Source organism: Mchenga conophoros, linkage group LG3 (assembly GCF_057382185.1).
Source record: "Mchenga conophoros isolate Kocher_MC1m ecotype Shallow Benthic linkage group LG3, M_conophoros_male_GT1.1, whole genome shotgun sequence".
Classification (NCBI taxonomy): Eukaryota; Metazoa; Chordata; class Actinopteri; order Cichliformes; family Cichlidae; genus Mchenga; species Mchenga conophoros.
This window is the reverse complement of record NC_140528.1, coordinates 4337182-4356260: the sequence shown is the minus strand read 5'-3', so window position 1 is coordinate 4356260 and position 19079 is coordinate 4337182. Positions and strand designations below refer to the sequence as shown.

Genomic DNA, 19079 nt, shown 5'->3' with positions numbered 1-19079 from the left:
AGTGTGAACGTTTGCATTAAATAACCTTCTTCATCCAGCTGACAGCATCTTCATCCTATGATGTGAACAGTTCCTCCTGTTGATGACAAACCTCTGACAGGATCTGCTTGAGGAGCTTTTTCATGTGCAGCTCTCTGAGCTCAGGGCTGAGCTGCTGTTTCATCTTTAAGAGCTGCTGCCTCCTCGCCGGACTTGTTCTCCTCTTCTTCTCCTAATGACACCATTTCTGCTTCATATTAAATTCAATAAAGATGCTGACATGTATCTGTAGCAACAACATCATTGAATCTAGAACAACTGGAGCCAAACCAGTGGCTCTGCTGGGATCACTGGTGAGCCAACACTTCCTTGTTGATGCAGATTTCAGGGCTTCCTTTTGCTCCTCCGTTATAACTGTTCTCTCTTCTCAACACATGATGACACAAAGGAATCAGCAGTGACAAAGATGATGCTGAAGAGAAGCACACACTTCACACATATAACAGACCAGTGCAGTTACACACACCTCTGCTCGACATCAGGCCTCAAACAAAGACACAAAACACTAACTTGACTCTAAACAGAAGAAACGAGCAGCTGTTTCTGTTCTGTGCTTATTTATATTTGACACACATGCTTCTCTTTGTGCAAACACACATCGCACTATAAGGGTAACCTCGCACACAATGATTGGACAGCACAGTGATGATGCTGGGAGATCCTATACGCAGCAACACAGAAACACTGAGAACTTTAAACAATGATGGAAAGTGTTATAAATGACTTGTTGGCCTCTGATCTGTCACAAACAGCTGAAACGTGTCTCTCATGAGTCACATGAAGGTTTTTGACAGAAAGGACAAAAAGTAGCTGCAGTCAGTTTGTGTCATTTTTATATTTATTCATCTGGGAGAAAAATCTGAGGGACATTAAAATGTGTTTTCAACAGAGACAAGAACATGAATATAACAGAACAGGTAAATGAACATGTTTCAAGTAAACAGCTGGACTGATCAGGTCCAAACACAGAGTGATAAACTTGTCAAACAGCTGTCATATCTTTATATAGAAGCTCTTTATAAATGCTGCTCACTGCAGTCTGTTTACTAATAATGTCAAAGTGTTAGAAACACAGAAACATCAGAATGGTCTTTGTTCACAGAAACCTGTCTGGGATCCTTTGTTGTTCTTTTGATGCAGAGTTACATTATAAATATAAAGAGTTATTTCAGAGTCTCATCAGTTTTCCTGCATGTCTTTATTTAACACATCAGCAGGGCTGAAGCTCTCATGTTAAACACACACTGATCTATGGACACGTTCATGTGTTTCTAACAGAACCAGGCTGTTATCAGCCTGCACTAACATTATGTCACACACACTGAATGTAACAGTGACAGTTTACATCATCACACAATCAGCTGTGATTGTTTCACTGTCATCAAACGAGTCAACAGGAAGTAGAATCAATAGAAACCAATCATTTACTGACAGCATGTCTGATGGAAATAAGTGCAGATTATGTATGAAGTCTAACTGCACACAGTAACTGTGTTACAATAAGGACTTAACAGCGCCCTCTGCTGGAGTGTTTCAGTACTGCGTTAACTAGAATACACCACCTCCTCCTCACACCACCTGCTACAGCTCTACTCTTCTATGACTACAGTCATCCACAGCACTGATGTGAGGTCACATGGTTCATATGTAAGGAGCACAGCTGACCTCAGGTCAGTTTAATGACTGTGAGCAGCAGCTGTGTTATTGTCACTGTGACAGGGAGACACTCTCAGACACAGCGCTCATGTCAGCTTGTTCTCATGCAGGAGGATCAGGAGCTCCATGTTTGTCTTTCTGTTTGAATCATGATGTGTTTGTGCCATCAGAGTCTGTCATGAGTACTCAGGGTTTCACAGCAGCTCTTCTGGATGCTGACGAGGACTCCAACCTCATGTTTCACCTCTCTGAGCTTCTGATGTCTGTGAACACTCGTGTTTCTTCTCTGGGCTCATCTGGACAAAAACACCTTTCTGTGTTTGGCTGCAGCCTCATTCTGACTGACAGGAAGTGTGTTATCCATGAGCTGCACTTCTGTGAGGAAGTTTCCTGCTGTGTTTCCTGTCTGTGGACAAACACGAGTGTTCCAGCTGAGGACTTGGTTCCTTCCACCTGTCCATACAGGACATCACGCTGTCTGCAGCTCTGTAAATGCAGCTCCAGGTCCTTCCACGTGCTGCTCTGTATTTGTGCAGTTTGTAGTGTGTCCTGGGAAACGTAGCACACATGGTGTTCTTCTGCTGTTTCCTCCTTTCACTGAGTGTGAAACACTGACGCTGTGCTGTTGTTCACAGAGGGGAGCTGATTCTAGCTGCAGCTGGACTCTGTCATCTAACTGAATGTGTTGGTGCTGATCACGGGGCTCTGAGGGGGGAGCAGCAGGAGGACTCTGGATGCTGACGTCAGTGTATCTGTGGAAGCTCCCACAGCGTGTCTGTCATTCAATATTGTGCTGTATATTGTATCTATGCAAAGATGAACAGACTGTGTGTTCACTGGTCTCTGTGCTGCAGCTCTGATGTCATCATCACTCCCTCCTCCACCCTCAGCAGTCCCAGCATGCTGCTGTGGTGCACCCCACCCTCACTCTACACCTGAGCCACAGACCACACCCTCCACCTCAATATACACCACAGTTTTCTCTGCTGTGGAAATGAGATCAGGAGGAAATCATGATTATTATTATTTAATAAACGCTCACATTAATGTGGGCTTATTTGTTTCATATTAGAAACATTAGTTGAGTGTTTTTAGTATAAAATGGTCAAAGTCCCTCTTTTTGCTCCTCCCCTCACCTGTGGATGGACGGTGCTGTTACCGTGGTGACAGCTTGGATGTGTTTCAGTCCTGCCTGGTTATCACTGCAGGAATCTTTCACATTTATTACAGGTAATAACTCTGATTTTTCTGTGTATTATGAACCAAATGTATCCTGATACACACAGAGATGGATGAGCAGAGGTTTTTTTTGCAGTTTATGTAGTTACTATGGACTTAATGCAGACATATTATTAAAATTAGGGCTATAACAGTTGTATTGATGTATAGCAACTTGAAATGCTCCCACAAATGGCTCCACAGCATGTAAAAATATAACAAAAGCTCTGGTGGACTTGGTTCTGTGGTCAGTCTTAAAGGGTGAAGTTAAACTCTGTAATCTTCACTGTGTCACAGAGTTCAGTGAGTCCCGTTATTCACAGTATCAATCAGATCATCAGAGAACAGCTGATCAGCAATCAGTGGTGCCAACAGCGCCTCCTGTGGTGAGAGGATGCAATAATGCAATGTAGCATTTTTCCACTCAACACTTGCAGTCATGGAAACTGTCTGTTGGATCTGTGTGACGTTGCTTTCTTGGTTAGAGTTCCTCACAAATGTCCAGATGATTCTTCTAATGAGGCGTCGACCATGTTTGCAGCTCTTTGGAAGAAAACGTCGCCCTTTGCCATCCTTACTTTTCTTTGACTTCTTCAAATGCAGCTGAACTCCAGCTGGTATTTTCTTGGACTTTGCAGCTGTTTCTGGTCATCAGTTCATTCCTGCAAACCTCTGAAGCTGAACAACAATGATGCTGCATTGCTGGCTGATCCCAAAAGGTTGATTCTGTTCATCTGGACGTTTTCAGAAACGTTTGCTCACTGATCAGGTGACTTCTTCAGTCTCAGCTGACTGCAGCTTTACAAGCTTACAAACAGCACATTTGCACAATGACTGAAAGCAGCAGCACCTGATATATATGATACTAATATAATACATATACATATATAATCCATACTAATGATGAAGGAACTGAGCTCACAGTCCATTGTTCATTCAGTGAACTACTCAGTTTATTTTGGGCCTCAGAAATGCTCACTCTGTTTGTACATCACTGTCAGCAATAGACTCATTCTGCTGTGTGGACAGGAACACATGTGACATCACTTCCTGTTTGTTTGTGACTGAAGAAGTTTACAAGGAATCATTTAGAAGAGTTTCAAACATCAACTGATTGAATCCATGAATCTGAAAACGTGTTTGTGAGTGAAAGAGACAGACATGTACAGACTGAACTATCTGTTCAACAGTCAGAGTGTTTCTGTAACAGGAGACACTCTTTACACTCCACTCAGCACAGGGACACTGAGCCACCAGGATAGACTCTAAACCCAGGATAAAGAGTTTGAGTGAATGTGGTGTTGAAGGTGTGGAGGTGGATCAGAGTGTCAGAGGAGACTCTGTAGAAGGACAGAGTGCCAGCAGGACAGTCCACATACACTGCTGCTCTGTTAGAGACAGAGGAGGAGGAGGAGGAGATGGATGTTACTCTGTTATTGTGCCTGACATGACGAGGACCATCATCAGAGCACCACAGACTCCAGGACTGATCATTGCGTCCAAACACACAGTCTCTGCCTCCTTTCCTTCTGATGCTTCTGTAACTCACTGATATATCAACGTCTCCTCTCCACTCGACCTCCCAGTAACAGCGACCAGTCAGACCATTTCTACACAGCAGCTGAGGACGAACATCAAATCTGTCTGGATGATCAGGATATGACTGAACCTCCTTCACACATGTCACCTTCCTGTTGTTGTCAGACAGTTGGAGCTTTGTGTTCACTGTGTTTGTGTCGATTGTGAGTTGACAGGAATCTGATGGAGAGAACAAACACAATCCAGCTGCAGTTATTGATCCATCATCTGTTCATTGATTGACACTTTGATGATGACTCCTGACATGATGAAGATGGTTGAATGTGTGCTGCTTTGTTTTCATGAATCCCATTAAAAACACACTTACACTTCCTCAGACCTGGTCTCAACCATCGGACTCCAGCAGGCTCCACCCTGAAAGGAGGAGGGGGGTCAGAGCAGCACAGTCAGCATGCACACATGGACATTACATGGCTCTCACACACACACTGTTACACACTGAGCTCAAAGCTCGGCTCCACTGTTTTATTCAAAGAAATCTACATTTATTTATCAGCACATTTAAAAACAGCTTGAGCCAAAGTGCTGCACAGAGTAGAGAGAAAATAGGAAACATACACAGTAATGACTATAAAGACTGGTCAGGATTGAAAGCTACAGAGTACAAATGTGTTTCCAACCGGCTTTTAAAAATGTCCAGTGTTGGTGACGACCTGATGTGAAGGGCGACTGTTCCAGAGTTTGGCTGCAGCCATCGATAAAGCTCACCTCTGTTTTTACGTCTAGTTCTGGTCAGAAGCTGCTTATCTGCAGACCTGAGGGCTCCACTTGGATTCTTTTGTTAAAGAGAGATAAGATGGAGCCAATCCATTCACAGATTTAAAGACAACCAGATCTGGAAGTGGATTCTACCACGTACTGGTAACCAGTGGAAAAAGCTGGTGATGGGTCGTCTAGCACAGACCCACCGCTGGAACCAGACAATTGATGAGGGAGAGAACTGTGACAGCGCCGTTCCTTCACTTGACCTCAGTCGCTCTCGTCTGCTCCCTCGTAACACTGCTCTTTATTGAGCTTACATGAATATGCACAAGTTCATTATGACGTCTTACACAGGTATGAACAAAGAGTACCAGTCTGTGCATAGTGTGTGTGTGTGTGTGTGCGTGTGTGTGTGTCTGTGTGTGTCTGTGTGTGCGTGTGTTCAATTCAATTCAATTTTATTTATATAGCGCCAAATCACAACAAAAGTCGCCTCAAGGCGCTTCATAGATACAGAGAAAAACCCAACAATCATATGACCCCCTATGAGCAAGCACTTTGGCGACAGTGGGAAGGAAAAACTCCCTTTTAACAGGAAGAAACCTCCGGCATAACCAGGCTCAGGGAGGGGCGGGGCCATCTGCTGCGACCGGTTGGGGTGAGAGAAGGAAGACAGGATAAAGACATGCTGTGGAAGAGAGACAGAGGTTAATAACAGATATGATTCAATGCAGAGAGGTCTATTAACACATACTGAGTGAGAAAGGTGACTGGAAAGGAAAAACTCAATGCATCATGGGAATCCCCCGGCAGCCTACATCTATTGCAGCATAACAAAGGGAGGATTCAGGGTCACCTGGTCCAGCCCTAACTATATGCTTTAGAAAAAAGGAAAGTTTTAAGCCTAATCTTAAAAGTAGAGATAGTGTCTGTCTCCTGAATCCAAACTGGAAGCTGGTTCCACAGAAGAGGGGCCTGAAAACTGAAGGCTCTCCCTCCCATTCTACTTTTAAATACTCTAGGAACAACAAGTAGGCCTGCAGAGCGAGAGCGGAGCGCTCTAATAGGGTGATATGGTACTACAAGGTCATTAAGATAAGATGGGGCCTGATTATTTAAGACCTTGTATGTGAGGAGCAGGATTTTGAATTCAATTCTGGATTTAACAGGAAGCCAATGAAGGGAAGCCAAAACAGGAGAAATCTGCTCTCTCTTTCTAGTCCCTGTCAGGACTCTTGCTGCAGCATTTTGGATTAGCTGAAGGCTTTTCAGTGAGTTTTTTGGACATCCTGATAATAATGAATTACAGTCGTCCAGCCTGGAAGTAATAAATGCATGAACTAGTTTTTCAGCGTCACTCTGAGACAGGATATTTCTAATTTTAGAGATGTTGCGCAAATGGAAGAAAGCAGTCTTACATATTTGTTTAATATGTGCGTTGAAGGACATGTCCTGGTCAAAAATGACTCCAAGGTTCCTCACAGCGTTACTGGAGGCCAAGGTAATGCCATCCAGAGTAAGAATCTGATTAGATACCATATTTCTAAGATTTTCAGGGCCGAGTACAATAACCTCAGTTTTATCTGAATTAAGAAGCAGAAAGTTAGCGGCCATCCAGGTCTTTATGTCTTTAAGACATTCCTGCAGTTTAACTAATTGGTGTGTGTTATCTGGCTTCATGGACAGATAGAGCTGGGTGTCATCTGCATAGCAGTGTAAATGTATGCTATGTCTTCTAATGATACTGCCTAAGGGAAGCATGTATAATGTAAACAGAATTGGTCCTAGCACTGAACCCTGTGGAACTCCATAATTAACCTCAGTGTGTGAAGAGGACTCTCCATTTACATGCACGAATTGGAGTCTATTAGATAGATATGATACAAACCACTGCAACGCAGTACCTGTAATACCTACAGCATGTTCTAATCGCTCTAATAGGATATTATGATCAACAGTATCGAACGCTGCACTGAGGTCTAGCAGGACAAGCACAGAGATGAGTCCACTGTCAGAGGCCATAAGAAGATCATTTGTAACCTTCACTAAAGCTGTTTCTGTGCTGTGCTGAGCTCTGAAACCTGACTGAAACTCTTCAAATAAACCATTCCTCTGCAGATGATCTGTTAGCTGTTTGACAACTACTCTTTCAAGGATTTTTGATATGAAAGGAAGGTTGGAGATTGGCCTATAATTAGCTAAGACTGCTGGGTCTAGAGATGCTTTTTGAGTAAAGGTTTAACTACAGCCAGCTTGAAGGCCTGTGGTACATAGCTGATTATTAGAGATAGGTTGATCATATTTAAGATCGAAGAGTCTGCAGTGTCTGTGTGTGTGTGTGTGTGTGTGTGTGTGTGTCTGTGTGTGTCTGTGTGTGCGTGTCTGTGTGTGTGTGTGCGTCTGTGTGTGTGTGTGTGTGTGTCTGTGTCTGTGTGTGTGTGTGTCTGTGTGTGTGTGTGTGTGTCTGTGCGTCTGTGTGTGTGTGTCTGTGCGTCTGTGTGTGTGTGTCTGTCTGTGTGTGTGTGTGTGTCTGTGTGTGTGTGTGTGTCTGTGTGTGTGTCTGTCTGTCTGTGTGTGTGTGTGTGTCTGTGTGTGTGTGTCTGTGTGTGTGTGTGTGTCTGTGTGTCTGTGTCTGTGTGTGTGTGTCTGTCTGTCTGTGTGTCTGTGTGTGTGTGTCTGTGTGTGTGTGTCTGTGTGTGTGTGTGTGTGTGTGTGTGTGTGTCTGTGTCTGTGTGTGTGTGTGTGTGTGTCTGTGTGTGTGTGTGTGTGTGTGTGTGTGTGTGTTCCAGATGTGACCCTGTGACCCCAAAGCTGGTGCTAAGAGTCCAGCGGTCCCCCTAACAAAGGGCTCTTATACTTAACCAGACACAGAGTAGGTGTCCTCCTACACCAGGGGTCTCAAACTCGCGGCCCGCGGGCCAATTGCGGCCCGCAGGACGATAGTTTTTGGCCCCACCTTAATATGAAAATGTAATGTTAGTTTGATAATGTATGACACTTTACAGTGTTGTGGGCGGAGCTGAATTAACCCACCAATCAGGGTGGGATATGGATCTCAGGGGACACCAGCCGGGCTTGATGCAAGCAGGGAAACATTTCTCAATGAGTCAAAGTTCCAGCAGCGTTGCCCTGGAGTGTTTCTTTCTTTCCTGTGCCTGGCTGGCTTCCTCCTTTCTATTGGGCAAACGCCGACATTCGCCCCAGCGCGCTGCGTTCACAACACTTCAAAAAAAGTTGTTTTTTTAAGTTGCTGCCCAGCGGGACATTATACGTATATAGATTTATACACACGTCAGTGGGATTTAAAGTTATTTTTCCACAGAGAGAGATCTCATATTAACTCTCACAGTGATGCGTAGGCGGCGGGATAAAAGAAAAGTCATGAACTCAATGCAGCCCAATTTAGTCTGCAGTCACATAGCGACACCTGTTCATCGGCAACAACAGTCCCCGGTAACCCGGACTAATTATAGGGTCGCACCGTAATTTGTGGCTCCATGTTTTTATTTGCATCACTGCGTTTGCATTGCAGCAAACATGAACATTACATATATTTCAATATAATGTAAAAGCAGTCAAAACAACTAACATCAGAAACAGCTGATGTTATTTGTTATATGTCACGGTGTCATTTCCGCTTCTTTCTCCTGTAACAACAGCCCGGCGCCGTGAGCAGTCGCCTTTTTTGCGCTCGCTATCCCTGCACTTTCTACCATCTGCAAACGCCACGGTGTTCGTGTCGTCATGAAAGACATGAACATCGAGCGTAAAAACAAAGGAGACTGCTACCGGCTTTTTATCTGCCGATCGCCGTGCTACGGTTGCAAGAAAAAGAAGCAGAAATGACGTTCTCTACGCGTTGAGACGTTCCCCGTCCGTCGGCTAAACGCTTGATTGAAACTTCAATGCGACAGTGACACCAAGTAGAATTATAAATGTCACATAGCCCCAAACATGTCTTTTTCAAAGCCTGCGGTGAAGAGAAAGGTTGGTGATGAGCACCGACAATTTCAGGAAAAGTGGGAAATGCAATATTTCTTTGTTGAGCACAGGGGCACCCCGACCTGTCTTATTTGCACAGAGAAAGTTGCGCTGCACAAGGAATACAATTTGAAACGTCATTACACAACTAGACATGCTGAGCTGGATGCAGAATACCAGGGAGACGAGAGAGCGAACCGGGTTGCCAGTCTTAAAACAGATCTACTGAGGCAGCAAGATTTCTCCAAGAAAGCAACCAAAGAGAATAATGCAGCAGTCGGAGCCACGTGGTTAGTGAGATGATTGCTAAAGCAGGGAAGCCATTCACAGAAGGTGGATTTGTCTAAAAGTGCATATTGCAGGCTGCAAATATAGTCTGTCCGGGAAAGAAAGGTCAGTTTAGCAACATCAGCCTTTCTGCCAACACCGCAGCAGATCGCATTTCTGACCTGTCAAGTGACATTTATGACCAACTGTGTGAGAAAGCCAAATGTTTCAGTGTATACTCAGTCGCTCTTGATGAGACCACAGACATCACCGACACTGCCCAGCTCCCAATGTATGTCCGTGGTGTTGATGACAGTTTTGAAGTGATGGAGGAGCTGCTCACAGTAATTCCAATGCATGGCCAGACCACCGCTCAGCAGATATTTACAAGCTGTGTGATGCCATTGAGAATGTTGGTTTGCCATGGAAGAGGTTTGTTGGAATAACAACAGATGGAGCGCCATCAATGACAGGGAGGAAACATGGACTGGTGGCACAAAACAAACTGGAAGAGGAAGGCGTGGAGGAGGCCATTGCTCTGCACTGCATCATCCATCAGCAGGTCCTTTGCAGCAAATGCCTGAAGTTTGACAATGTGATGTCTATTGTTGTGAAATGCATCAACCAAATCAGATCCAGGGGCTTAAAGCACCGAAGGTTCTGAGCTTTTTTAGAGGAAATGGAGTCAGAATATGGGGATGTGCTCGACTTCACTGAGGTACGTTGGCTCAGCAGGGGAAATGTATTAAAGAGACTTTTTGAGTTGAGAGCAGAAGTGAAGCCTTCATGGAGAAGGATGGAGTTAGTGTTCCTGTGCTAACTGATCCCAAATGGCTCATGGACTCAGCTTTTCTTGTTGATATGACACATGAGCTTAATGTACTGAACAAGACGTTACAAGGCCAGGGGCAACTTGTCAGTGCTGCCTATGACAACGTGAGAGCATTCTCCACAAAACTGGCGCTCTGGAAAGCTCAGCTCTCTCAGACAAACCTTTGCCATTTCCTAGCATGCAAGGCACTCGTGGATGCAGGCACACCATTCAGTGCTGACGAGTATGTTGATGTCATTTTGAGGCTACAGGAGGAATTTGATCACAGATTTGCTGACTTCAAGACACACAGAGCCACCTTTCACATTTTTGCGGACCCCTTCTCCTTTGATGTGCAAGATGCCCCTTCTGTGCTTCAAATGGAGCTCATTGAGCTGCAGTGCAACTCTGAACTCAAAGCAAAGTTCAGGGAGGTGAGTGGAAAAGCAGACAAGCTTGGACAATTTTTGAGAGACTTGAGCCCTAGTTTCCCTCGGCTTTCCCGAATGTTCAAGCGGACCATGTGCCTTTTTGGTAGCACATACTTGTGCCAAAAGCTCTTCTCCACTTTGAACTTCAATAAGTCCAAGTACAGGTCCAGACTTACGGATGATCATCTTCAAGACATACTGAGGGTCGCAAATGCTTCCTCCCTCAGGCCAAATCTGGCTCGGCTATGCGAGAGGAAACGCTGCCAGGTCTCTAGCAGCAAGGAGTAGGCAAGAGAAGCCATGTTCAGAAGAACAGTTCATTTTCTCCAGTGTTCCATTCATGTTCAGAAGAAGGTTATAGAACTGTTAATACAGACATTTCAATCTAAACACAGCAGATATAGAAGACTGAAAGAAAAACACAAGTTCACTGACTAAAAATATCTTATTATTATTTTATTTATGTATTACAGATTGATTTATTTTCTTATTAATTCTTAATTTATTTATTTATTTTTCATATTTTGTGTTAAAAAATAAAAATAAAGAGATTTGAGAAGATTGGAATTTTTTAACCATGCCTTTCTTGTGGAAAACCTAATGCGGCCCAGCCTCACCCAGACTCTGCCTGCAGCGGCCCCCAGCTAAATTGAGTTTGAGACCTCTGTCCTACACCATAAATCAGTAAGAGAGGGTACGACCTCTCTCATGGCCCCAAGTAGTGTGTGCATGCCAGAGCACTCTGGAAGGCACACAGAGTCTTTACAGACTACTAAGGATCAAACCTCTATCATCATGCAATCAATTATACAACTCTAAGCATATATGAGTAAATATTTCTAAGCATCAATCAACAATATAAACCTTACAGCTGGTTTTAATAACAGAGTTCATTTGTTTCTCAAATGAGAAAGAGCTATCGAGAAACACTCCTAAATCTTTAGTTCTGAACTTTTCCAATGGGCCAAGGTCAACATTATTAGATAATGCTAATTCTTTTCCCTTACATTATAACAATGTGAGGAGTTAATGCTAAGTATACTGCCATTAGCGGCTAATTCTAATTAGGGGTGAATAATTATTAGTAGCTAATGCTAATATCGTTTTCTCTTCCCTTTTAACAATGTGAACAACTAGTGCTAGGTAGGCTGATGCTAGCAGCTAATGCTAATTTGACGTGAATTAGCATTATATTAGTGAGGAGTTAATGCTAAGTAGGCTGCCATTAGTGGCTAATGCTAATTTTAGATGAAAAAGCATTAGCAGCTAATGCTCATATTGTTTTCCTTTGCTTTGTAAGAACGACAGCAGCTAATGATACGAAGTCTACCATTATTAACTATTGTTAATTTGATGTAAATTAGCATTATCTGATAATGGTAACCCTTTTCCCCTGCATTATAACTATGTCAGGAGTTAATGCTAACTAGGCTTCCATTAGGGGCTAACTCTAATTAGGTGAATAATTATTAGCAGCTAATGCTAATATTGTTTTCCCTTCCCTTTTAACAATGTGAGCAGCTAATTCTAATTTGATGTGAATTAGCATTATATTAGTGAGCAGTTAATGCTAAGTAGGCTGCCATTATTAACTAATGCTACTTTGACGTGAATTAGCATTATGTGCTAATACTAATACTGTTTTCCCTTACTTTTTAACAATGTGAACGGCTAATTCTAAGTACGCTCTTGTAAATAGCTAATTCTAATTTAGTGTGAATTAGCATTATTCAATAATGCTAACACTGTTTTCTCTTACTTATTAAAAATGATAGTAGCTAATACTAATACTCTTTTCCGTTGGGTAACAACGATGTGAGGAGTTAATGCTAAGTAGGCTGCTTTTAGAGGCTTATTCTAATTAGGGCTGAATAATTATTAGTAGCTAATGCTAATACCGTTTTCTCTTTCCTTATAACAATATGAGCAGCTAATGCTAATTTGATGTGAATTGGCATTATATTAGTGAGGAGTTAATGCTAAGTAGGCTACCATTAGCAGCTAAAGCTAATTTGAGGTGAATAAGCATTAGTAGCTAACGCTAATACCCTTTTCTCTTGTGTTATAATGATGTGAGACGTTAATGCTAAATAGGCTTCCATGAGTGACTCCTTTCCCTTGCATTATAAAGATGTGAACAGTTTATGCTAAGTAAGCTGCCATTAGCAGCTAATGCTAATACTGTTTTCCCTTTCTTTATACAACTTGAGCAGCTATTGCTAAGTAGGCCACTTTTCTCTGCTAAAGATTTCTGTGACCATGATAGAAACTCTGATAAGCTAATGCTGCTAAGCTAATGCTGTTTATGGGCCCTGTTAGAATCAATATTTCATTCTCATTCTGTTGTTTGAGAACAATAACAGAAAAATGTGCACTTCAGAACAAATTTATTGTGAATTCAGCTGTGAATGTACAGTTTGTCATTATTTAAGCTTCCATTTCCAAATGTTAGCTGACACTTTATTAGGTACACTGGTATCTATATCAGGTACACCTGTGACCTAAATGTTCCTGCAAACAGACTCCTTGGAGACCCCTACATAAATATCCATGAACTATCCAGCTAGACTAGTGTGTCTGACCCTGAAAATATTCCTGCATGTGTGATTGTTCATGTGTCATCTGCAGGAAACAAACAGGAAGTGAGTGAAAGACACGGGAAATGTTTCCAGCTCTTCCTCCTCTATCAGATTTTCTCTCCATACCTGAGAGTGTCCAGTCTCCAGCCTGGATCCTTCAGTCCAGCCGAGAGCAGCTTCATTCCTGAGGGACCTGGATGATTGTAGCTCAGGTCCAGCTCTCTCAGATGGGAGGGGTTGGAGCTCAGAGCTGAGGCCAGAGAAGTACAGCCTTCCTCTGTGATCAGACATCCTGACAGACTGCAGACACACAAAACAACAATCTATCTGTCAACAGTTGTTTTCTCTTTGTCACAATAACATCTATCCATTTACATCCATTCAACGTAACTTTATTTATAAGTGACAATACCCAACAGACAACAACAGTCATCTGAAGCTGTTTAACAGTGTAAGGTAACCGCCTCCACTGTGAGCAGCACTTGGTGATGGTGGGAAGAAGAACTCCCTTTGACACAAAGATCCTCCCAGTGAAAACAGGCTCCAGGAGGAGCATCTACCATGACTGGTTGCAGGGTGAGGGGAAAGAGAAGAGATGAGCTCAGAGAGACAAGAACAAAACAGAGAGACAAAAGTTAAGGACATGCAGTAGTGACATATAAAAGCATCAGGAGTGAAAAGAGGGGAGAAGAAAGCAGAGCATCATGGGAAGTCCACCAACAGCCTGAGCCTATAGCAGCATAACTAAGGGATGGTTCAGGGTCACCTGATCCAGCTCGAACTATAAGCTTTATCAAAAAGGAAAAAGTTTGAAGCTGATCTTCAAAGTAGAGAGGGTGTCTGTCTCCTGAACTCAAACTGGGAGCTGCTGCCACACCCAGTCCAACATAGCCAGGCTTTCTTTGCTGCTTTGACAAAACCTCAAATCCCAGTCAGAGATGATGAGCATCATCACAGTGATGATCATTTCTCTGTAACCCAGGCTTTCTGCTTCAGGATCTGTGCACGCTCACAGAACAAGGAGACCTTTAAACATCATTTCACTAAATGGATGGACTGAGCTCAGCCTACAGATGAACTGGTGCCAGAGATCATAAAGAACATCAAACAGTCAAATTCAACACTTTAATGGAAATATGAGATTAATGCTGCAGACAATCATGAAGCTGCTGAATTCATGAACATCAAGAATGCAGCGAGTGGTAAAATAAAGATCTGACCTCAGTGTGCTCAGTGTTCCTGTCTATTCCTAACATATTCCTAACATGATAGCTGCACTTTAGAGCTCTAAAACTGGAACTGACACATGTTTAAACTCTACATGTTACTCAGTACATTCAGTTCTGACACTCGCCCACAGTCCAACAAAGGAAACATGGAGATCACATCAGTTTGTCACCAAAGTCTAATTATTAGGGCAACTTAACCTGTTATAATCTCGTTAACTCATTAACTGATTAACGTCAGCAATTATTTTAATCACAGTTTTTAAAATCATGATTATTGTGAAAGTGCTCACTGGCTCTGAATATAAAAGCCATGGGTCACAGGAGGGATGTTGATCAGTGCTGGCTTGAAATGGGCGTCATTATGCGTCTCAGCCAATGGGAGCATTGAGGGTGGGCCTAATACTACTGCAGCGCTCACATGACCCAGGACAGAAAGAAAGGGGCGGGGACAGAAACATGGAGACAGGTACAGATCTTTGACATGTTCATTTTAAACTGTTCCAGGAGGCAGTGTTGATACAACTAAAGTTATCTGTTGTTGAAGAAGTCGGTCTGAGGAACGTTCTTAGGATCAACAAATGACGACATGTATGAGCCTCAAGACGCAGCATCACAAGAAGAACACATGAGCTGTAGAAAAAGGAGAGACTACGAAAGCCACGGTGTTACAACATGAACCAGCTGTTGGTCTCTCTGGAGACTACTGGGCGTGGCTGGGTAACCATGGTTACCTGGGAGTTACAGAAACGTGCAGAACATGTGATTCATGTTGCACAGCAGTGGGACATTTGAAATACAGTCAGCACACTCAGTACAGATAGTGCATCAAATATGATGCTGCTGCCAGACGTCTGCCTTTGAACACGTCCCTGCATCGCGCACAACACCAAGGTTGCCATGGCGATCACAGCTGACAGGGACAAAGTGCACAGCTGGAAGCCTGCAGGTATATTTAACATGATGTATTTCTCAGTGTCCTGTCTGTGTGTGAGAGACAAACAGCCTCTGTATGTGTGTGTAAATACAGCATGAATATGTAGAGGACATGTTTGTGGATATAAGTAAATGAAAGCTCTGCGTCATTTGAATCTTCTTGTTTCTGTTGCAGGTCTGTGACTGAACTTCTGGGAGGAGAAACGTTGGTTTCATGCTCTGTGATTCTGTGTTTTGTCATCTCTCTCAGGTGATGGAGAGCTCAGATGATGACCCCGCCTACGTGGTCAAATTCAAGTCTACATTCAGAACAGACCTGGAGACACGCAAGCAAAATGCCAACATTGTATATGTGAAAACTGCTGCTGGAGCCAGATTCAAGGAGCTCAAGTGTTTACCCAGATCTTACTGAACTTACTGCAGGAACAGAGGGTTGTTGGAGGGAAACCTGTGGAAGCAACAACATCCGAGCCACCAGAGAAGAAGTTGGCCCTGTTGGTGCTTCATCAGAGTGTGAACAGGAGGAAGACTCAGCTGAGAACAGTGTGGTGGATACAGAGCAGAGCCCACCATCAGTACAGAGGCCTGTCCATTAGAGTGCTGCTCCAACATGCAGCACATGTACTTGGCCACAGCTGCAACATCTGTACCTGTGAAAGCTTCTTCTCTGTTGCTGCTCATATTGTGCAGAAGAAGAGAGTTTCTTTATCATCAGAAAATGTCAATGAGCTTGTGAGTCTTAGCAGCTGGCTCGGTGCAGAGGAGGAAGAACATGTCAGTCAGAGGAAGATAAATGCAGTTCATGTTGTCAACTCAATCTGGACTGTTGAAAGAGTTTTTCTTTGTCTGGTTTCTGACTGAGATTCTCCAAAGGAAATCCAGCACAAACACACACTTCACACACTCAAAGTCCTGCACAGTAAATGAGCTGATGAGCGTTTGTGCTGCTGCCTGATAACAGAACAATAGTTCTGCTGCTTCCTGTTCTGCAAACACACATTTATAAATGTTCACTTGCTGTTGATCAAAGGTATGTTGGTGGCTCTGGACGCTGAGGGAACTTTGTAAAAAACTAGATCAAATGTTAACGTCCTGGCAGAGGCAAAGAACTTTGATTTGATATTTGATTAGATTCATGTTTCAGCTCAGACTGACAGAAATATTTGAACTGCTGCTGTGTTAAAGGGAACACTGCTGTTAGAAAGCACCTGATCTGTTTCTGCACACTGAATGTTGCACTTCTCATACTGCAGTACTATTAAAATAAGTACACAATGCACTACTTTTGAACTCATGATTGAATGTTGCTGTAACAAAGCCATTAATGTGATTCAAAGTGTTCATGGTTTCCCAGCACAACAAATGATTGCACAAGTGTGACTGATCCACTTTCTAATGTGTGTGTAGCCCACACTGTGTGTCACTGTGTCACAGGTGAGTCTGTGTGTCCAGGTTCTATGAGGACAACAGGATATAGTGACTGAGTCCAGCAGCTTAAAGTCTGACTCCATCCTCCATTTAAATAACTCACAGCAACAACTGAATAGCTTTGCCTTTGTGTAGCTGACACTTCATTTTAATGTCCTTCTATTCTGGTTCATCTGGTCTCAGTTTCTATAAGCACACAGGTTTCATCAGGACTCTATGACCTCAGTAATCTTTGCTGGGCCTTAATGCTCTGAACAAAGCTGCACATCACAAGACTAAATAGAAATGAATCAGTCTTTCATTCTCACTGCTGTTTGACTTCAGCTCTCAATGTCCCACCATAACCCATGGAAAGAATTACTGTCCATCCAGGCTGCTGAACATGAAGCTGAAGAAGGTGGAGTATTGTGAGGGCTGATGGAGATGATGATGAGGAATCCAGGAGCAGTGGGTGGATGGCAGCATCAGCATGAAGGATCAGTGTGAGAACACATCATCATCCACAAAGGAAACCAGTCTGAGTGTCTGACGCTCTTGTTAGAAAGACGCAGTCCCAGCAGTTAGCTTGTCTGCTAGTTAGCTGAGAGCTAGCTCACTTGTACATTGAATACCAAACTGTGTAAACCAGGGGTGTCAAACATATGGCCCGTGGGCCAAATCCAGCCCATGAGATAATTTCATATGTCAAATATTGATGAATTTTCAGGCTTGCTGATAATCAATGTGAGCACGGCTGAGATGTTATTCTGATGAGCAAACCATGTGGCCAAACACTTTAAGAGACAGACTGGGATCATACCATTATGTGAAAGAGGACGGAAATGTCCCATAGACAGCAAGGGTAGTGGTAGAGACCAGTACACAGAGAAATGGGAGCTGTACTGAAATGCAAGCGTGTCAGGAAAGAGTGAAAAGGCAAAATGAGCAGCATCTGGCTGCATTTCAGTGATATTGGAGACCACAAAGCTGAGTGCAACATTTATACAGGAGATATACAGGAGACGCTGAGAGTAGAACTGATAAAATTAGGAGCTGGCTAAAGTGAGACCCATTTTTATTTCCACCCATTTTCCATTGTGGAGGACAAAAGGTTTCAAACTGGTCCAGGTCTTAAACCTCACGTGTTCTTCCTAATAGCAGTAAATGGATAGAAATAAGGCTTTTATGAAAACACTGAATACAACTTGCTGCCTTTAAAAAGACTAAATGTACAGTTCAGTATTGAATACTACATAAAATAAACTATATATAAAATGTGTCTGAATGGCAGAGATGCAGAAATATGTGCATGTAGCACAGAGCCACGGCTCAGTGTCTGAATGAGTCTCACAGACCTGAATGTGCTGTTGAAGCCATTTATAATTATAACGTAATTCTTTACTCGTTTGATCTGCTCCTTACCACAAGCCACCAGATGTAGAAGGTTTTGGACTTTTAACTATATTTTCTGAAGTTTTACAACTTTTCTTACTGTTAAAAACCTCGTTATGGCCATTCATGCTGTACAAAGTAATTAGACATGTGTGGTATCTACAGAAACGTCAGAATCTCAGCTAAAAGGTCACAAAACCATCTCAACAACCACCAAACAGCTGAAACAGCAGGTGAACAGATCACACAAAAAAGATGTAAACACAAATCCCCCTGATCATCTGTTTTTTAAACATGAAGTGTAGTTTTGGACGTTCATTTACTGCTGGTTCAGTGAATTTTGGTTGGACAGTGATGAAACCTGCAGCCTCAGAATCTGTGAGAAGTCTGCTTTCAGCTCGCAACAGCATTGTTGTGTTGTGTGGATCCACCTCTGCAAACTCATCACTGTTTCACCATCATGTTTCTACTTAGACAACAACAAAGGAAGCAGTTCCCAGGAACTACTTCCTGTCTTGTTAACATAAGAGTATGTTGCCCTTCAAAACACCTCCACTTCTCCTCTTATTAGATGACTGCCTTATTATTAATCTGCTAATTCTGTCAGTTGATGAAAGAAAAATGCTTGATCTCACCTGAGAGTTTCCAGTGTACAGCGTGGACTCTTCAGTCCTTCAGACAGAAGCTTCACGCCTGAATCCTTCAGGTTAATGTTACTCAGGTCCAGCTGTCTCAGATTAGAGGTCTGAGAGCTGAGACCTGAGGCCAGAGCTTCACAGCTTCTCTCTGACAGGTCACAGTGACTCAGTCTGAAAAATAACAGATAAACAATTAC

General features: G+C 43.0%; 1 protein-coding gene across 1 annotated transcript; it reads right to left on the bottom strand.

Moving 5' to 3' along the window:
- Positions 1–3030: 3030 nt before the first annotated feature.
- LOC146577041 (stonustoxin subunit alpha-like) lies at positions 3031–15237 on the bottom strand. The gene is made up of 3 exons (XM_085267616.1): positions 15182–15237; positions 4820–4866; positions 3031–4671 (listed from the first exon to the last, which is right to left on the bottom strand). The coding sequence occupies exons 1-3, from the start codon at positions 15235–15237 to the stop codon at positions 4145–4147; spliced, it is 630 nt and encodes a 209-aa protein (XP_085123742.1). The 3' UTR covers positions 3031–4144.
- Between the last annotated feature and the right edge of the window lie 3842 nt (positions 15238–19079).